This window comes from Colobus angolensis, unplaced genomic scaffold (assembly GCF_000951035.1).
Source record: "Colobus angolensis palliatus isolate OR3802 unplaced genomic scaffold, Cang.pa_1.0 Scaffold12, whole genome shotgun sequence".
Lineage (NCBI taxonomy): Eukaryota > Metazoa > Chordata > Mammalia > Primates > Cercopithecidae > Colobus > Colobus angolensis.
The window spans coordinates 3,012,789-3,033,673 of NW_012113141.1; the positions used below are offsets into that span (position 1 = coordinate 3,012,789).

The 20,885-nt window shown below is 52.5% G+C and overlaps 1 protein-coding gene across 6 annotated transcripts in view; it reads left to right on the plus strand.

The window, feature by feature from the left end:
• The first annotated feature begins 511 nt into the window (after positions 1–511).
• COL13A1 (collagen, type XIII, alpha 1) overlaps positions 512–20,885 on the plus strand; it is a 159,166-nt gene continuing 138,792 nt past the window's right edge. For all 6 annotated transcript variants that reach the window (XM_011927237.1, XM_011927239.1, XM_011927250.1 and 3 more), the window contains exon 1: positions 512–1,386. In XM_011927237.1, coding sequence (XP_011782627.1) covers positions 1,093–1,386 — 294 coding nt within the window. In that variant the 5' untranslated portion in view covers positions 512–1,092. The remainder of the gene's footprint in view (positions 1,387–20,885) is intronic.

A 20,885-nucleotide genomic window follows, 5' to 3' on the forward strand; every position in this document is an offset into this window, starting at 1 on the left:
AAGATGTGGTTGGCTGCCTGGCACTGGAGGAGCTGCAGATCTCAGGAGGTACAGAGCCCCCAGGGAGTTGGTTGTGGGGGAGAAGGAAGGGGTAAGAGGTTGGGGGCTTGGGGGTAGAGGAGCGGTGGCTGAAGGGATCAGGTAGTCCTGATCAGGACGTGGAGATCCACCCACAAGCCCTGACAATGACTCAGCCAGGTTCCTGGAGGGTCTCATGGGCTGGGAAAGGTGGAGTGGTGCCTGCCCCACTGCCTCCGTGGAAGGCCAAACGAGCCCTCGGTGTGAATCCGGAGAATGAGAGAGAAATGCAGCCCCAGCTCCACTCCATACTCCCTTCCTGCCTATAAATAACCCCAAGTGTCACTTCAAAGAGGACGGGGAGCGCGGGAGAGGGGCTCCCGGGCCGGCGGGCTGGGGCCGCCGGACCTGCTCACCACGCCCCCCACCCCGGGCGAGTTTGCATAAATAAACAAATTCAAGCCGTCGGCCCCGCGGGAGGTGGAGGAGGAGTGAGGAGAAGGAGGAGGGAGGGGGGCGGGAGAGATTAGTTTGGGAAGTAGCACGGATTGCTCATCCGATCCGTGCAGCCGCAGGGAGTGTGTCAAGTTACAGAGGCGCCGGAATCGGCCCCAGCGCTCCTCGCCAGCCGCCACTACCCACCTCTGCCCATGGGGGCCTCCATGCGCGCCCCTTCGCCCGGGGACTGAAACTGGCTGGCCCAGGAGACACGAGGCGCCCAGGACGACTGACAGCGCGGCACCAACTGCTCTGCAGACTCTTGAAGGGAAAGACTGGGCGGAGAGAAGGAGAGCCGGTCAGATTCCCCTAACTTTCCTGGACTTGGAATGTTCTTCGAAATAACTTTTTATCTCACCTAGGTGTACCCCAATTACCGCTGGTTGTGCTTTTTCGGCCCTTCCCCTCCTACTGCTAATTTTTCCGTCCTCTTTGCCGGGAGCAACGGAAAGGGACGTTTTCCAGCGTTACAAGCGCTTTCCCCCTTGCCCCGCAGTTTGGATACAGCCTTTTGGCAGCAGCTGTCGCCTTTATTTATTCTATTTATTTATTTATTGGTTCTCAAGACGTGAGAGGATGGTAGCGGAGAGCACCCACAAAGCGGCAGCCACTGGTGCCTGCGGCCCTGGGGAGTTGGGCACGCCCGGGACGGTGGCTCTGGCGGCGGCGCGGGCGGAGCGCGGCGCACGGCTGCTGAGTCCAGGGTCGTGCGGGCTGCTGGCGCTGGCCCTCTGCTCGCTGGCACTCAGCCTGCTCGCCCACTTTCGGACGGCCGAGCTGCAGGCCCGGGTGCTGCGCCTGGAAGCGGAGCGCGGGGAGCAGCAAATGGAGACGGCTATTTTGGGACGAGTCAACCAACTGCTGGACGAGGTCTGTGCTCTTTGTTGCTGGCTTTTATCCCTCCCCGCGGCGCCCCCTCGCGCAGCCTCCAGACTGTTCAGCCGGTGTCCGCGGGCGCTCGCTGTCTGCGAGCCCCGGGTTTGTGCGAGTTGCCTGCGGGAGGGGTCGGGGACACGGACAGACGCTGCCCTGCCAGGGATTTGGAGGACCTGGTGGGCAAGAGCATGACCCCGCGACTCCCGCGCCTGGCAAGCTCTCCCGGCGTCCAGCGTTGGGAGCGTCCTGGGCGCGCCGCGCCGGGCAGGTGGAGGAAGGCTGGGAGCGCGGAGGCGCGCGGAGGCTGGCAAGCTCCACTCCTCCCTTTCGGGACCTGGCGGGGTGGTGTGACAGCCGCCCCTCGCCCACGCAGCGGGAAGCGCGCCCAGAGGCCCAGGCCAAGGCTTACTGAGCCCCATGGCCCTCCCCCTCCACCCCTTAAGGACCCAGGGGTGCGGGAAGAGGGGACAGTTCTTGCAGGGGGTGGTGACCTGGTCTCTGCTCACTGGCCCAGGCCGCTACGATCCAAGTGTGGGTCGCCTGACTCTGCTGTCCTTGGCCGCAAATTAGTCCACACCTTCTTGTTCCTAAACCAGGTTTCTTATTTTTCTGGAAAAAGGATGCTTTCTCCCATTCTCCGAATTTTCTTGATCCAAGTAGATTAAACGCTACTAGTGTCTCAGGTAGCTATGGCAATCTTGGGAATACAGAAAAAGGCTATCCCCTCCCCAGCAAGGAGGGACATGCAGCCTCTTCGTGCCACCAGAGGAAAGGCTGGGACTTAACAGGGTGAGGCCTGATGATCTGTGGGCATCTGGACAGCACAGGGGATCCAGGGCCCAGATGGAGAGGAGGACAGGCAGGTGGGGGCCGCAGCAGTCTGGGAAGAGGTCCTGGAGCAGGTCCTGGCCATGGAAGTTCCTGACCGTGGAAGGTTTCCATGGGGAAGAAATGGGAGAGGATCTCTCACTTAGCTGGAGTGTGCAGCAGTAAAGACCACGGTGGTAGAGTCCAGCAACCCTGGGTTTTTATCTCCACTCTGCCACTTGGAAGCTTGGGACAAACGCTCCAACTCCTCTGAACATGCAAAACAGTGCTGATGTAGCAAACACTGGAGCACAGCTCTACCTGTGGTGGGTGGGGTGCTGTGAGCATTTTGGCAAAAGGTACCTATTCCCTAAAGCCAGGCTCCTCTCAGCTGCCTCTGCCAGGCTCTCCCCTGCTGGAGCAGTTCTCCAGGGTGGCCAAGGGGAAGGAGATTGCAGAGCCAGAGCAGAGAGGGAGGTCACAGGGCAAGCTTACTGGTGCTAGTGGTACACCCATGACTGCTGCTGTCAGCTCATTCCCACGCCCTGCCAGTGGCTCCAGGGAATCCAGAGAGCTCCATCGGGCCGCCCATGGTCCCCTGGGCCTGGGGTGGAGGTGGGGCATCTCTGGGCTCAGGTAGTGTGAGCCCAGACTGGCTGGGTGGTGAAGAGGGTGTCAGGGCAGTGAGAGCTCCTCCAGGTATCTTGGGGGTCCTGGCTGCTGAGGGATAAAGCGTCTGATTTTCAGGGTTTAACGCAGCCCCTCTGTCCATGCTTTCCCCTTCCCAGACCTTCCTGCTGACCTGACCATGCCCTGGCCTTTCCCAGCTCCTTGCTTCAGCTGCTTCAGACTTAGCCATGCCAAGTCCTATACTCTTGGGGCCTTGGGGCTCTATGTTGGATACTATTGTATCCAACATGCTCACTCCTTCCCTCCAAGCTGTAGCTCCATATTTACCCTACTGAATACAATCTTTTCAACTACTAGATATCAAAGTTATCCCAGAGAACATCTGAACTGAACCCCAGTTTTCAGATGGGGAAATTCAGCCCAGAGTCACATGGTGAGGTCCAGGACTAGAACCTCAGCCTCCTGGCCCTGTATACAATGTTCTTTGCACTGTATCCTGCCATCTCTTTTTTTTTTTTTTTGGTCTATTCTCATTCATTCATTCAGAAAATGTTTATTGAGAGCCTGCTGTGGATCAGGTATTGTGGGAGACACTTTTGCCCTCCTAAACTTACAGGGAAGTAGTGCACAAAGAAGAAAATGGGTAGTGACCATGTCATGTACAAAGAAAAAAAAAAGCTACAATAGTGAAAGAAGAGAGGGGCCTGGGGAATGCATTACATGCAGCATTGTCTGATGGTGGTGGCAGTCATGGCGGCCTTCCTTAGGGAAGTGATTTTCAAATGAAGAACTGAAGGATGAATAGGAGTTTGCCAGGCAAAAGCGGGTGAGTGTGAAGCCTTGTTCTAAGGGGACAAAGGGAACAGTCTTTGAGGCTGGAGGCCAGAGGGAATTGGGAGAAGTGCGGGAAGTCCAGGACCTCGGAGGACTGGGAGGGTGAGGAAGTAGGAGATGTGGCTGGAGAGAGACGGGCAGCTCAGGTCAAGAGGGGCCTTAGAGAAAGTTAGATCTAAATAAGAGTAACAGGGAGACATTGAAGGGTTTTGAGGAAGGCAGTTATGCCCCTAGAGTGAGTGCTTACGGCTGGCAAACCAGTAAGGCCAAACAGGAGGCTGCTGCAGGCCAGAGGGGACAATGAATGGGGGTGAAAGTAGGATCAGAGAGGGGTGACTGGAAACGGTGGCGGAGGTCAATAGGGGAAGATGCTGGAGCCAGAGGAAGGGAACTGTGCCACAGGTGGATGGTGTGAGTGGCCTTATCTGTGGGTGCCTTCTCTGTGCTCCTGGAGGGACACTCTAGTGTTGGGCTGTCAATACAGAAACTGCCATTCATATGCAACTCATTATATTGAAACAAACTAAAATTAAATAAAATTTAAATTTTAGTTTGTCTGTTGCGACAGCCTGGTTTCAAGTGTTCAGTGGACACTGCAGCTAGAGACTATGGAGCTGGACAGTAGAGAGAAAGAATATGCACATCCTCGCAGAAAGTTCTATTGGCCAGCGCTGTGCTATGAGCAGCTTCCAGGCCTGCAAAGCAACTTGAGGGGACCATCCTGGGCCTTTCCCTGCGTAGGTGTGTTCTCCCAGGTCTGAGCAAAGGGCAGAGGAGAGGAATGGGTAAGGCAGAGAATTGGGACAGGTAGAAACCTGCCACGGGAGAGGAAAATTCAGAGACAAGAGAGGGGAAATGATTTTCTTACAAAATAATTCTCCAAAATGGAGGTGCAGAAGGTGCCTGTCCTCATGGGGCACACAGGCATCTGGTGAGTTTGGGGGCCAAGACCAGGATTCTAGCTGGGCTTTGCCAGTCGTGTGGCCTTAGGCAAACCATGCTACACTCCTGCACTTCGGGTTCATCTTCCATAAAATCTAGGCCCTGCCTCCCTCCTGGGACTGGGGACAGATCGGAGACTTCACTAAAAGGTGCCATCACCAAAGGCCGTACACAAGACCAGATGAGTGCTCAAGGAGGGCTCTTAGGGACCTGGGGCAGGCAATCCTTGGAGCAGGCAGGACTGGGCCACTTCCTAAAGAATGGGAGAGGGACACTGGGGAGGGCAAGCCTGGTGAGGCACATGGCCTGTGCAATGAACTGGGGGTGGGACTCCTGGGTACACGCATGTCATCCATGCCAATGGGGAAAGCAGGTGATGTGGCAAAGACTGTGTCTATGAGGCAGAAGGAAGAGGGAGCTGCAGGGAGAGCCGGCCAAGGGGACCCAGGAGGACAGGAGGCCTGAGAGGGGAGCCAGAGGCAGATCTGAGGGGACCAGCCCACGACGGGGGTTGTGCAGAGCCGGGATTGGAGGATGGCGGGAGCCTGCTCTGTGGGGAACCAGGAGTGTGCTTTCCAGACCTCAGGCCCCAACTCTTCCCCCATCAGTGCCTCTCTCCTGGTCTGGGACTGTTAACGAGCAGTCCAGCTGCCTGTTATTTGATTTGCTTGCTGTGAGAAAGAAGCTGGAATGTCCCAAATGGAGAAAATCAGATGACACCTAGGACTGGGTAGCCATGTGCAGTGAATGAGAAAGGAGTGGAATTTAAAAGAGCCAAATGCTGGGCCGGGTGCAGTGGCTCATGTCTGTAATCCCAGCACTTTGGGAGGCCAAAGTGAGTGGATCACCTGAGGTCAGGAGTTCGAGACCAGACTGCCAACATGGTGAAACCCCATCTCTACTAAAAAATACAAAAATTAGCTGGACATGGTGGTGGGCACCTATAATCCCAGTTACTCAGGAGGCTGAGACAGGAGAATCACTTGAACTGGGAGGCGGAGGTTGCAGTCAGCCGAGATAGCACCATTGCACTCCAGCCTGGGCGACAGAGCAAGACTCCATCTCAAAAAAAAAAAGAGCCAAATCCATCTTCTAGGCCCAAGGGGAAGCAGAGGAGGGTCTCAGCAGCCACTTTTAAGGTGAGTTTTGAGAGATGCCAGTTAGACTCTCCACCCCCAATGATAACATCATAAACTGTACTAGAAATGTCCCATAGTTACAGGGACCATACAGGGGCCATACAGGTACATACAGGGGCCAATGCTATGCGTGTTACCATTATATCTCTTTCAATCCTCACAACTTCCCTAAGGGACTGACATTCACAGCACCCCGTTTTACAGATGAGAAGACTGATGTCACTGTACCTCCCTCCCACTATCTGTGATTCATTCCTTTGAATGTTAAGGAATCTCCTGGGAGAGGAAGTGGTTAAAACTTCCAGGCTAAAATGTTGAGGAAGCCCAGGCAGACTCCTTCATCCCTAAAAATGATTTTGGTGCAAAACTAATTTCAGTTTTTGCCGTTGAAAGTAATGGCAAAGAGATATAGGGAACAGATATAGGGGAGAGATCAAAGCAGCAGCTGAAAGATTGGGGCTCTGGATGGGGTCCTTTAGGACTAAAATGCTGGGATGAGAATGGGAAGAAACTCTTAAAGGGGAAGTGCTTGTGTGCTAGGCTGGGTAACCTGTGCAGTGTCCTGTGCTGACCACAGCTGCCTGGACCTCAGTATATGGACAGACTCTGGATCCAGGTTTCCTCAAATGCAGCCAGCACAAGATGGTACCATAGGAGTCAGGGGTGGGATCCAGCGCCCAGCAGGCATCTCTCCTCCACCACACCTTCCCCTTTCCAGACAATTAACTAGGTCAGCAGTGGCCCATACATGGCTTGGATGTGCACTACTCCCCATCCCAGGGCTCTCAGCAGACATTATTAATCAATTGCGGCACACTTTCCCATGGAGCTTACATGCAACCTCAGAATCCTTTTCAACAGTGTTCCAGGAAGCTGCTACTTACTAGTGAGGGTTGGTGTTCAAGATGAAGAGCTATTTCATAAGTCTAGATTTTGTTTTTTTAGTAACAGATGCTTGCTGTAAAGGCAGGGAGAGTTATTAGAGCTCTGCAGAGTCTCCAAAGGCCTTCGAGCTAGCAGATAACTCTGAACAGACTGAGGACCTCAGGAGGCAGCCAACCCTCATAGGAAGGTGGTGGGGAAAACCAAAAGCATCTCAAACACCATTCCATCTGCCCTAAGCATAGTTTTACGGTTTGGTAACTCCCAGAAAGATGCCTTTTCCCCTTCTTCTTAATCACTCTAGACTTGCCCCACTGCCCTCTGGAAAGCCTCCTCGAACCACTCTAACCCAACACGTGCTCTCTCCCTGCTCCCACTTCCTGTGGCTCTTCCTTGGTTGTGCCAGACATTTAGCTCAGAGAAGGAAAACAGACATAGCATGTGATGTTGGCTTTCCTTATCCCAAACCATAGAAAGTGCTACTCATCACTCAACACACTCTTTCCCCGTCAGCCTAGGTAGGCCTCAGAATCCTTCTCAGCACAGTCCTCCAGTGGCACAGGGAACGGCAACCCAGGCTGCCACTCCCGTCCGTTAGAGTCAATGCACAAGAGGAAATCCATTTGCCATTCATGGCTCAACCCAACCACATTGTACAACGGTCTCTCCACGTGACCACACAGGACCCGACGACAGCAATAGAGGCATGCAGTCTTGGGTCCCTTATTAAGTCTAGCCCAGGACTTTGCACATAGTAGGCAGCTCTCACAAATTAGCTGTTGACGTAAGGTCCCCCTGCTAGAGGCTGGGGAAGGTTTCTTAGTCAGCTCTCCTCACAGTGTCCCCGGCCCTGGACCCAGCTGTAGGCTCAGCATTTGCTCCAGGGGTGTTTCTCAGCAACCAGCAGAGGATGAGATGATTGACTTCTGTGTGTCCAGGCTGCAAGATGCATCCTGGCTGGGAGAGCAGAAAAGGCTCAGTGATGTGTTCCCCACTGGGCAGAGAAGCTGGGAGCACCCACCCCCTCCCATCCTCTACTCTCAAGGTCAGGAGCTTCATTTTCACCTGCCCCAGCTGCCTGCCAAGGTTCTTCTTTACAGAGTCGGGGGGTGGCAAAATAGTGAAGCAGACAACACCATGGCATTTAAACCCCTGCCACTAACTGTGTGACCTGAACCTCAGTACCCTGATCTGAAAAATGGAGATGATGACATCCTCCTTCCAGGGTTGTTGTAGGATTAAATGAAATCATTTGGCTAATGGCAGCTGTAACCATTGCCACCTCTCTCGTCATTGGAGGAGATAATATGGGGCTGCATGCACCTTGTCCACAACTTTCATTAGTGGTTGATATTTATTGAGTTTACACTATGTATTGAGCTTACACTTACACTGTACCAGGGACTATTCAAAGACCTTTACATCTATTGATTCACTAAATCCTCACAATAATCCTATGAAGTGGTTACCATTGTTACTATTCCCTTCTTACAGAAGAAAGAATGGAGGCACAGAGAAGTTAAGCAACTTTCCTGTGGTCACACAGTACATGAGTAGCAGAGCTAGGCCTTGAAATCCGTCAGTGTGGCCCAGAGCTGGCATCCTCAGCCACTAGGATATACTGTCTGTATGAAGTGTCATACCTCTCTAACTCTGCTGAGGCCAGTCAAACCAGCCAGGGACTGGGGATCTGTTCAGTTTGGTTTGGCTCCCAGAGGCAGTGTTTACTGAACTGCCTTGGCATCAGGGCTGCACCACCATCTTTGTTGTAGGAAAGACATTGTGAGTGTTGCTAATTACATCAGGCCTTGGTGATGAGCACCCTGAGGGAAGCCCTTGTCCAGCCTTGGCCTCTGGAATGCTTGGGTTTCCCAGGATGGATGGGTTTGTTCTTGTCTCTCAGACTCTGAACTGGCCACTAGGAAGTTTAGCAGCAAATCTGGGGTTCAGCCAGTGGCAAAGGCTTTTGTATGAGCCTTGATCCCAGATCCTATTTGATCACTCTGCCTTTGCTGTTCTTCTCCCTTACTGTATAGTGTCTGTCTGTCTGTTTGTATCAGCTGCCTGAAGTCTCCCTTTTAGAGCCAGAGAGGGGTAAAAGTTCTGAAGTAACTAGACATTTTAAAGTTACTCTCCCCTGCTTCTCCTCTGATCTAGATGTCCTCAAAGGCTTGCACTTGTACCGGTGATGCTGGTTGCAATAGAATCGCCTGGGGAGCTTTCAAAACACGCCAGGCCAGTTGTTCCCAATACCTGCTACAGATGTCCATGGGTAGGGCCTGGCCGTAAGTGTCTAACGAGCTCCACGGGTGATCGTGTTCTGTGGCTGGGCCTGGCAGGCCCTGAGAATGAGAGATAGAGATAGAGAGAGAGAGAGGGTCGGGGCGGGGGGCGTCTATGTGGCCCAGTGCTTGGAGCTCCCTGTGCAGTGAAACCCAGACCCCCTTACCTGGGTCCCAAGCAGTGCTCGGGGGCTGAGGGGCAGTGATGAGGCTCACGGTGAGATGTCAACAAAAGTCTCCTTGTGCACTGGGAGGTTTGAAGAAGGGCAAGCAGCAGGCTTTTTCGCTGCTGTTTTCCAAAAACAAAATCAACTGAGGTTTGCCCTCCAGGAAGCCTCAGAAATCCTTCTTCCACCTATTTGGGTTGGGTTCTGCCCCTTCCAGAAACAGTCTATTGAGCCCTCAGTCAGAGGAAGTCAGCAGGCTTCTCCAAGGGAAACTGAGGCCTGGGTCTGGGGAGGCTAGGGTGGATGGGGTCACCAGCTGCGCTGGGTGTTGTCTGGGCTACTGGCAGTCCCCAGCAGCAGCCCCTGCTGACACTCCCGCTCTCCCATCCACAGCCCTGGGTGTGGGGCCTCCTTGCAGAGATGCTGCCTGTGGCAGAAGGGGTGGGCCTGCTGGCAGGGGATGCTCCCCTGGTCCTTCAAAGAGCAAGGGCCAGTCGAGCACAAAGGGGCGGAACTGCCTGCCAGAGAGCCTGGGCACGGCCTTTGAGGGGACACTGGGCCCCTGTCTCCCTGCCTGGCAGCTATTGTGGGTTTGCCTGAAACACCACATGGCTGCGGTCCATGTAGGCTGGGCCTCTGCCTCCTTGGCCCTTTCCCATCCTCACTCCCACCCCAGCCTTGCCTGCCTCCTCGAGTCTTGGTCATTCTCCTTTGAGCATTTGTCCAGGCATTTCCCTCTGCCCACACTCTCCTTCCTCCTGCCCGCCCCACCCTCCCTTCAGGCACTTTGGTTTTTTATCTGTTCTTTGGGTTGCAGCAGAAGAACCTTGCTGCCCCTAAAGGCTGTTGTGGGGCCTGAGCTTCTGCCATAGAGGGACTTTGCACCTGTGGCCCTCTGTCAGGCTGCAGGTGCTCTGTGAAGGCAACTCTTTAGCACCAGGTCGTGCTCTGATAATGTAGCCTATAGGGCAGGTCAGAAAGGTTGACCTCTTGGGACAAGGATGCAGAAAGGGGGCTGGGTTAAAGGGGTATTTGCCAGGGCTCTTCCAGGAATAGCTTCATCCACCTCCCCCTGAACTGGCATTTGAGGTTTCCTGGAGTTGGGGGAAGCTCTGTGACATGGGAGGTCAGAGGGTGCTCCTGACACCTCCAGCCTCAGCCAACTGAATAGAATCAGGAAGGGCCTTCATAAGTCAGGTGCTGCTCTAGGAATTTCCTACAGCAGCCTTGGTCCTCAAGCTTACACCTCAGTGATGGGGAGCTCACTAACTTATGTGGCTGACTGTTCCATGGTAGGACATCCCTGGCTCTTAATATCATCAGAGCCCCAGCCAATCTCTACACCCACCAACTTGCAACTCCAGCATGTCTTAAAAGCACCTCAAACTCTACATGTCTAAACTGAGCAGGAAATCCACCCCTCACCAGCATCCCTTCATATATGAGCACACTGGCCTCCAGCCACACCCACCCCAGCCCTCCTGTCCACACCTTCTCAGCTTCTGCAGACCTGTCCACTCCTCTCCATCCCTGCCTGCCCTCCCCAGCCCGACCCCCTAATTCATCTGCTCTCACCCATGCTGTCCTGACTCTCTTATCCACACAGCAGCCAGAGGGGACCTTTTAGAAAACTAAATGCAATCATGCCATCTCCCTGATTGAACTCTTCAGTAACTCCCTGTTGCTCTCAGGCTGGAGAACACATTGCTAAATGCGACCCATGCAGCCTTCAGGTATAGCCCTTATTACCCTCTCCAGCCTCATGGCTCACCTGCCCTTGCTTCTGGAGTCCAGCTACATGGTGGAGCACAGATTCTGGAACCAGGTTGCTGGGTTCAGTACCAGCTCTGCCAATTACTGACTATGCGACCTTGGGCAAGTTATTCAAGCTCTCTGTGCCTGAGGTTACACCTCTGTAAAATAAGGGTTATGATAATAAGAGTACTTTTACGAGGGTTGTTTTTAGGATTAAAAAAAGTTAAGACATAAAGTGCTTTGAGTAGTGACTGGTACTCCAGTAACAGATCATCCAATCTCCTTGAAAGAGCCAAGTTTCACCTCTCACAGGCCTAGCGTCAAGGTGTGGGCTCTGAACCAAGCTTCCTGGGTTCAAATTCTGCCTCTGTCCTTTCAGGCTGCATGCTGTCTTGCAGGTTACTTGGCCCCTCTCTGTCTTAGTTTCCCTGCTCATGAAATGGGTTGCAATGAGTGTTGGGTGAATAACATTAAGCTGGTGCAAAAGTAATTGCTTTTAATTGCTATTAAAAGTAATGGCAAAAACTGCAATTACTTTTGCACCAACCTAATACATGCAAGATGCTTGCCTGGCTCCTAAGAAGTGCATTATTGCGTTAGCTTTCAGCCACTCCCGTGTGCCTGGGCCCCTCACCTGGTGAGTTACTGCTCAGCTTCAGATCTTGGCTCATGTCTCACTTTTCTGCCATGAGCCAGACTAGTCCATGCCCCAGCTGGCTCTCAGCTCCTTGCCCCTTTTGGCCACAGGTCTCATGACAGCGACTGCTCCACATTGATGTGTGTGGTTTGTAGGCTCTTCTGTTCCCCTCCCTAGAGGATATACTTCATGGGAGCAGCCTCAGTGTCTGCTTTGCATAGCAAGGTTCCCAGCATTAACCCCTAGCACATTGTAGATAGTCAATACCCACTTGTGAAAGGCAGGAAAGGAAGAAAGAGGTCCCCAACATTCACCCCAGGACTCTTACTCTCTGCCCTTTCCTTCTTTATGGTTGGGGGCCCCTGCCTCACCCTGCACCGGGCCCAGAGATGACCCCTGGACTCCTGAGATCCTTGAGGTCCTGGGCCCCTTGCCATTCTGTCCCCCAGGCACACCATCACTTCTGGGGCCCGGCTCCTTGACTCCCTGTGGCAGCAGCAGCGTCTTGGGTTAGCTAGAAGGAAGGACTTCCTCATATGAAGGCTGCAAAGCTCACATGGGGTGTGTGCTTCCCATCCCTGACTTTTTTTCTGAACCGTAGAACCTGGGGCCACATCTGTCTGTGGTTCTGGTGAGACAGGGAGGCAGAGGGAGGCAGAGGCAGTATGTGCTATCCGGAGGACCTGCAGGCACCCGTTTCATGACCGGAGTCTGTGATCAGGCGCCAAGTCCACTGCATGAAGAGAACTGTTGAGGTAGGGAGAAGACAGCTCCTAAGGCACCCCTGTGGCACCCCCTCGCTGTCCCCAGCACACAGGCCCCTGCAGCAGCCCTGGCAAGTTCGGTTTTAGTGGTTGTGGGTTGGATGTCTTGATTTCCTCCGCTTTGATTTCACTCTGCCAAGCTGCCTGTGCCCTGGGGCACATGGCTACATGTGGGCCTGTCCCTTTAACCCCTTCTGTGGCGACATCCCTCTCCTGCAGTCCCTGGGATGTAGCCCATGGAGCCAGCACTGAGCAGCCAGGTCCTGCCTCTATACCTCCTCCCGGGAATGCCCTCCCTACCCCATGCCCATTTATCCCAATTCTGCCAAAGCCCACTTCCTCCTGGGACCACTAGGATGAGTCCTAGAGGGCTGACCTAAAAGTAAGTAATTCGGTTCGAGCGTGGATCGAGACATCTGACCTGGGCCCCTGACATCCGAGAGCCACCTCAGTCTGCAACGGGGCAGCCAGCCCAGCAGCAGTTATGCTGCAGGATGATCCAAAGGCCTCTAGCAGATGGGATCAAGCCCCCGCCCTGTGCCAGGCATTATGATCAGAGTGCTGGCATGGGGGCCGGAGCTTTGCCTGCTGTGGTCATTTCAGTGGGCACCTTCTCTTCCTTCAACTCCTAGTTCTCAGGGTCAAAAGGCAGGGCTGCAGGTCAGACCCTCCTCACTCACCCTCCCTTTCCAGAAGAGGGGCTCTGAGTTTCCCAGGAGGAGGAGGGATGTGGCAAGTGCAGGAAACTTGACCACTTGTCGCAGTGGTGCACGCCATGGGGCCAGGGCAGCAGAGATCAGGCCAGCCTCATTACAGCAGGTGGGAGGAGGCAGGCCCGGCACTGGCTCAAGAGAGAAGTGGCCTTCACCTGGCCACCAAGCAAAACACGCTAGTAAAACAGGTGCTCCCCCTCCTCACATCTGGATACCTCTGCTTGTTTTCTAGCCTCATCCCATTTTATCCTGCCAGCTGTCTTGTGTAGTCTAGCAGATCACTTAGATTATCCCCATTTTATGGATGAGAAAATCAAGGTCCAGAGGGGTTATAGATTTTGCTTGATACACAGTTAGCAAGAGAATTGGGACTAGGCCCCAAGGCTCTGGCACTCCCAAGCGTAGTCAAGCTGATATGATAAGATTTCAACACTGCCAAGCTCTGCCTACAATAAATGCTTCACTGGAGTTTGGGTGCCATCTGTGCCAACCCAAAAGAGAGTCCCACTCCAGCCTCCAAGGGAATAGGGGGCATGCACTAATAATATCAAAAATCAATCATTAAATGATATTTTCCTCCTAAAGTGCTTAGCACAGTGGCTGATATATGGAGTTCAATGTGCATAGCTGTTATAATTAATATTAACTCTTGTTTAATAATTCAACCCAAAATTGATCAACGCTCCATGGTTTCCAGGCACTTGCCTCTGCGTTGTCTCATTCAGTCTCCACATCAGCACTCAGGAGGCTGGCAGGGGGTGGTGGGTCATATCCCTATTTTGTAGATTCCCCTGAAGGGAGGTGCCAGGCTCAAGGCCACAGCTGAAGGTCTCACCTGGCTTCTCCCTCTGGGCTATGTCTATGCCACAGCTTGGACCACCCCACATATTGCAGAGGCCCAGGTTGGGCAGGGACCCTTTAAGATCCCTGAGGCTGAGATGCAGGGAAGGAGTGTCCCCTAAACCCAAGGCCAGGCTGGAGCCACATTCTCCGGGGGGAGTGAGTAGCCGCCTGACATTTTCCCTTTGATACTGATACAGGCATTTTAATAGCTGCGACCGATCAGGCGGGTGATGTTTCAGCTCTGGCCACATAGGGCATTCCAGGAGGCCCTAGCTGCCAACAGGGGCAAAGCAGGAAAGTTTTTCTACCCAGTGTAGCTAGGGGTCCACCCTAGGGCCTCATCTTGGGGGCGTCTCACCATGGGACTCAAAGTCAGATGTCAATGGGGGCCAGGCTGGTGGCCTAAGTAGGTGAAGCTGGCTTCGGAGAGAGAGTACTTTGGTAGCCTAGATGGCACATATCCATCTGAAAGGGGCAACCACCACGCAGCACCACCTGATTGTGCATGCTCAGTGTTGCCAGGCCTCCCATCATGCAAGAGAGACCAGAGATCAGAACTGGATGTGAAATCTCCTGATGTGTGAACAACCAATATTTGTTGAGCACCTACTATGTGCCAAGCCCTGTTTTAGGCGCAGTCAATAGAACAGAACAAAGTATCCAGGTCCTTGTTGAACTTATATTCTAGTGGTACAAAGAGACTATAAGTAAGATAAATAAGCAAAAAAAAAAAAAAAAAAAAAAAAAATCCTAAGGAGGAAATAAAACAAGGGGGTGTGCTGGGGGAGGAAGAAATTTTGGGGATGGGGTGCAGGAGGCAAGGAAGGCCTAACAGCATGCCAGGTAGGTAGCTGGGAAGAGAGGTAGCTGGGAAGAGAATACCCAGGCAGAGAGCCCAGTAAGTGTGAAGGCTGTAAGGTAGAAGAAAGCCCAGCATGTTTGAGAGTTTCAGAGGCCTGTGAGATCACCCTGGCTGCCGTATTGAGAAAGGTCTGCAGGGGCACTGGCGGAAGTCGAGCATTCGTTAGAATGCTATCACAGTAATTAGGCCAGAGACGACGAGCTTTGGACTAGGTGGTAGTCATGGAGTTGGTGAGAAGGGGTCAGATCTCACATGTGTCTGGCAGGTAAAGAGCTGGAATTGCTAACAGAATGGGTGTAGGGTGAGAGAAATAGACATCAATGATAATTGTGAGGTTTTGAGCAACTGGTGGCATGGGGAAGTTGATGGTAGGGGCAGGTCCAGGGAAGAGTTGGGAGAGTCTATGAGAAGCTCAGTTTTGCCAGGCTAATTCTGAGATGCCTATGAATGGCCATATCAAGCCGACAGCCAGATAGATGCATCTGAAGTTTTGGAGGAAGGAATAAGTTGGAGGGCATCATCCTGCATAGATGGCTTTGAAGCCATCAGACTGGATGAGGTACCCTAGGGAGCCAGTGTCTAGAGAAAGAAGTGAGACCCTGGATGTGGACCCTGTGATCTCCAACATTTAGACATCAAGTAGATAAGAAGGAATCAGCACGAGACTGAGAGGGCACAGCCAGGGTGGTAGAAGGGAAATGGGGAGAGTGCATGTCTTGGGAGCCAAGGGCAGGAAGTGCCCTAAGGAGGAGGAGGGGTGAGCAAAGGCTGCAGCCTGACTGAGAGGAGGCAAGAGGACTGTCCACCAGATTTGGCAACCCGGAGGTCATTGGCAACCTGCAGGAGAGTTCTTAAGGGACGGTAGAGGAAGAGCCAGGTAGGAGTTGTCCAGGAGAGACGTAGGAGGCAACGAAGGTTGTCATCCAGGAGTTTGTCTAGGGAAAGAGCTAACCAGAGTCAAAAGAGGATTATTCTTCTCTTTTCCTTTTTTATGCTGGGAAGAACAGCAGCATATTTGCATAATGATTCCGTGAGAATGGGCTAACTACAGCTAAATCCAGCTTGCAGCCTGTTTTTATAAATATATATTTTTTATGGGAGCACAGCCACACTGATTTGTTTCCAAACTGTGGCTGCTTTGGCCTGCGATGGAAGAATGGAGTAGGTGTGGCAGAGATCATGTGGCTCACACAGCCTCAAATATTTACATTTGCCAGTCCCTGATGTAAATGATCCAATCTAGAGGAGGGGATTGATGAAGCAGGAAGGCAGGGAACTTGCTGGCGACAGGAGGGGTTGGCCCTCGTGGAAGCACAGATGGGGAACTCAGGAGGAGAGAAGGGTGCTGGCAGGCGCAGATGCAGATGGACGGCACGTGTAGTGGTGGCTGCCTCTGGAAGTCCTCTACTGCTTGCTTTTCTTCTCAAGGTCTTCAGTTGACAATGAAGTTGGGGGAGGGGGCGTTGGTGGTTTGGGGAGAGGAAGTGTGAAAATTCCTAGGACAGTGCAATGGTGAAGCGTTGAGGGAACCACAGAATGATTGCTGGGCTTCCTTTGAGATCTAGATCACAAATTTAAAATAAGATCAGTCAGTGAGGTTGTGTGTTTCTCCCGCCTTACCCCGCTACCTGTGTGCAGGGGTGGCGTAGGAGGAGACGTTGGATCTAGCCAGGCTTGTGGCTTAGTGAAGGGGGAGGGTGTCGAGGCAGTGGAGGGTGCAGACAGGGAGTGGTGATAATCACAGTCCGCAGAATTTGAGCCGGGCGTGGAGGCAAGTGACACATTGTGGTGATGGACAGTAAAAAGCTGGTAGGACCCACAGGTTGAAGGTCCTGTGGGATTTCAGGGTCCCTGGGACTAGGGTGTTAGGTCCTTGGGAAATGGAGATCCGTGGGCAGAGCGTTGAAGCCTAGACTGTGACTGGGTCGTGGTACTGTTGAGACTTAATACTCTTTCAAAATAAACTCTGGGCAGGCCAAGGAAACACACCCCGAACTGACCTGGTTTTCTAGCTGTGCCTGTGGTAGCTTTGCCTGCTCAGATGTCTCCATCCCTCCAATCAAGGCTCCTGACTTCCGGGTCCACCCTTCCCACCTGCCTTCTCTCCCAAACTCCAGAGCTGCCTGTGCCTACCCCCGCTGGGCTCCACAAACTCATCATCTTCCCACAACCTGCTCTTGCTGCTGTTATGTCCCAGGGGTGGCATGTTGGCTGCCCAGGGCAGGGCCTGGGTCCCACCACCACTCCAAGTCCATCTTGTGCCTAGTTCCTTCTTCCTCCCACGTCTCTTCATTGGGTGATGACCACGACATCCTCCAGAGAGGATCTCAGCCCCAGCGGTCTCACTGGTCTATACTCAACGGGCTGCTGGAGTGGCCTTTATACCACCCAAATTTGACCACATGACCTCCTTGCTTAAAACCTTTGAATGGTTTCTCCATGCTAGAATCCTTACCTGGGCACATAAAGCCTGGTTATTAGTCAGGGTTCTCCAGAGAAACAGAAGCAATAGGCTGTATATAGATGCACAGAAAATGAGTTATCAGAAGAGACTGGCTCACGTGATTATGGAGATGAGAAGTCCCTCAGTCTGCCATCTGCAAGAAAGAGGCCTAGGAAAGCCAGTGGTATAGCTCCACTTAAACCTGAAGGCCTGAGAGCCAGGAGAGCCAATGGTGTAAATTCCAGTCCAAGCCTCAAGGGCCAAGAACCAGTTGTGGTGCAGGGGGAGTTGATGTTCAAGGGCAGGAGAAGATGGAAGGTCCAGCTCAAGCAGAGAGAGCAGTCTTCCTCCCTCTACCTTGTTCTACTCAGGCCCTCAACAGATCAGATAATGCCCACCCACTATGGTGAGGACACTCTTCTTTCCTGAGTCTACTAATTCCAGTGCTAATCAACATACCTAGAAAGAATGTTTTCCCAGCTATCTGGGCATCCTTAGCCCAGGCAAGTTAACAGATAAAATTAACCCTCACAGCCCCCACTCCCCACTCAACACCCAGGCCCTCCAAAGTCTACAGTCACCTGGACACATCTGAGCATGCTTCTCCCACACCAAGCTCAGCTGTTTGCTGATGGACTGTGTCTCATTCTGTATTTTACTCAGTCTCACCATTAGTAGGCACTCAAGAAATATAGGAGCTATTGAACAAAAGCATTGAACTTGAAGTTAGAGGACCCGGAATTTAAGCCCTCTGTGGTTTACTTGTTTAAGGCAATTGCCTTTCCCTTTCTGGGTCTTAGTTTCCTGGATTATACAATGGGGCTGACTTCTGGCCTGCCTGTTGCACGGGTAGTGATGAGGGTCAGGTGAAGTCTCAGGAAATGTGAAAGTCACATGGAGGTCTGCCTTAGGTTGGGTTCCCAAGGGAACAGTCTCCAAAGTGGAGGTCTATGAAGATGACTTACTTATTTGACTTATTGGCGTCAACATAGGAGGGGGAGTGAGGGAAGCAGAGTTGGGCAGAGGAGGGGCTGAACTGTGATACAGTCATGACAGAGGCCCCAGCTGGTCCTGTGGGAGCTCCATAGCTGGAGTGGCCCTAGAGTCAGTCCACATTGAGGTGGAGGGGCCAGGTCTGCGTCCCTCCCATTTATCAGTAATTAAATATGGATTGCCTTTGGGGGACGGTATGACCCTGATCAAGGCTGCTTCCTTGAGCTAAGAGCAGCTCCCAGAAAGAGGCTCAGCCATCAGCAGCCGACACTCCCAGCACTAGTCTAATCCTGGGAGACTGGACGGCCCACCGCAGCACCCACAGGCTGTGGTGCTTTATGGCTGTCAACAAGCCCGGAACCAGTGGCAGGGATCCGTGTTACACATTCAAAATCTCTGCCCCTGCCTTAATGACCTGCCTTCCTCCCCCCTACATTCCTATCCCCTGTCCTCACTCAGATCACTCCAGCCACACTTCGCCCCTTCCTGTTCCTCAGACGCTCCATGCACAATCCTGTCTCTGGGCCTTCGCCTCTGCTGTTCCCTCTGCTTGGAACACACTTCCTCCAGATACCAAAGGATTCATTTTCTTACTACATCCAGATACCGCATGACTCATTTTCTTACTTTCCTCTGGGTCTCTGCTCAAAGTCCCCTCAAAGAGAGACCTTCCCTGATCCCCTGGTATGAAAAGACCACCTTCCATCACTCTCTGTCCCCTTGCCTTACTTTATTTTTCTCCCAGCATTTATCACTGCCTGATACATATTTTTTGTTTTTCTATTGATTTTTTCTTCCATGAGAAGTTATGCCTCTCTAGGGGTGTGCCCCATGGGGATGGAGCAGGGGCACCACCCACTCATGCCACAAGCTCTATCTCCAGCCCAACCCTGTGATGGCAGCTTGCTCAGTGCTGCTGCTGAGTGGGTGACAACTCTGATGGCTACAACCTTTAGCCAAAATGCTGCCGACTCCTCTGGTCTTGGCTTGTCAGTCATTGACTGGTTTTGTCCTTGAGCAGACCTGTGTCATGCACCTTCTGGGTGCCAGGCCCCCAGGTGATTAGTGGGGAGGGATGTGGAGGCGGGTTCATACAGTCCCTTACAGGAAGGCAGCATTCATGAGCCAGGCTCAGAGCTGGGCACCAGAGGGGCTATGAGCAGGCTTTGTCCTGGGGGCTCATTTGTTGGCCCCACGGCTGCTCTGTGCCCACCTGTAGCTTGGCTTCAACATCCATCCACCTAATTGTTACTCGGCCTCCCCTTTCTAAGTGAGAGTCCCCACTTTGGGGTGTTTCCCTTCTTCTGGTTGCCTTGATCTTGACCCCCTTCTGCTCTCAGAGCACCCCCCCCCATCTGTCACTGTGTTCCCTCCCCAGGCATTTACACTCACCTTCCTCCAGCAGGTGGAGCGGGCTTTGTGCCAGGAGGCCAGAGTTCACACCTCAGATCCACTACATCCTGACTGTGTGACCCTCAGCAAATCACTCCGCTTGCTCTGAATGCTTGTGAAACTTTCTGACCTTCCCTCTCCGCCCCCAAACCAGAGGTGATATCACCTTTATGACACATCTCATATTACTTTCTTCACCTCTCTTGTGGCCCACACTGAGTGGCAAAATTGCACAGTAGTGAGGAAGCAAATAGCTCTGGCTGTCATCCTAACTGGTCAACATTGTCAGGGTGGGGACTACAGCACATCACGTGTAGTCAGTCCTGGCCAGCCAGAGCACAGGCTTCATGTGGCCAGATCTCTCTTAGTTTTTCAAGAGAAATTACAAATGCAGATTTGCACATGAAACCACTCACTTCAAAATATTAGCAACAAATTCAATAATAATAATGATTTAAAGCTCACTGTAGGAACCAGATAAAATACATTGAAAGTCCTATTTGACCCTAGGGCTACTAGCTTCCGATGGCTTCATGAGCATCAGAGTGTGGGTTTGAACCCCAGCTCTGTTCCTTACTTCATCCTTGACCTTGGCCAGGTGCAGTCTCCTTTCTGTGCTTCAAGGCCCTCACCTGTGAAACGAATATGGTAATAGCTAACATTCATTGAGAACTTCCTGGGTATCAGGTGCCATTCTTTCTATGCATTAATCTTTCTAACTTTACAGTAATCCAATGAAGTGAGGACTCTTATTAGCCCAGAGTCTGAGAACTGTGGTTAGTCCAGTCAGCCTGGCTCTAGAGGTGTCCCTGTTAACTGCTAGTCTGGCCAACTTTGTTGCAAGGATCAAGTAAGAGTCCTTACGAGACCCTTGTTACATTGCTCTCTGCAGCATAAGACTGCAGAGTTGACGCACAGGGGCATCCTGCATGCATGGTCATTACGCATGCTCCTCTCCATTTGCCACCATGAACATGGCAACTCCTTGAGGGTTGGGATATTCTACCTCTTTGATGCTACCACCTCTTTGGAGCCTTCCAGGTTGGCTCAGTAATTTGAAGGGAAGTGAGGAAGATATTTGGTGGAGGGGTGCAGAGAGCCTTGCCATCCCCCTACTCCTGTACCCCTGCCCAGCCTGCAAATGTTAGCTTTGTAAGGGACACCAGAAGAACAGAAGGCACTGTCTCTGCCCAGGGGTCCATCAGGAGCCCAGTCCAAGGCAGGAAACTATTAGCAGAGAGCTGAGAAAAGCATGTCATTGTACACATGAGTGTGAGGTGCAGGAAGATGCAACTGGTTTATAGGGTCCTGTGTTTAGGGTTAATTTCTTTAAGAGTGCTCCAAAGACATCAGACATTGTGATTACCAGGATGGGCTTTCTCGTCTCCTTCTTATTACCCAGATGCCT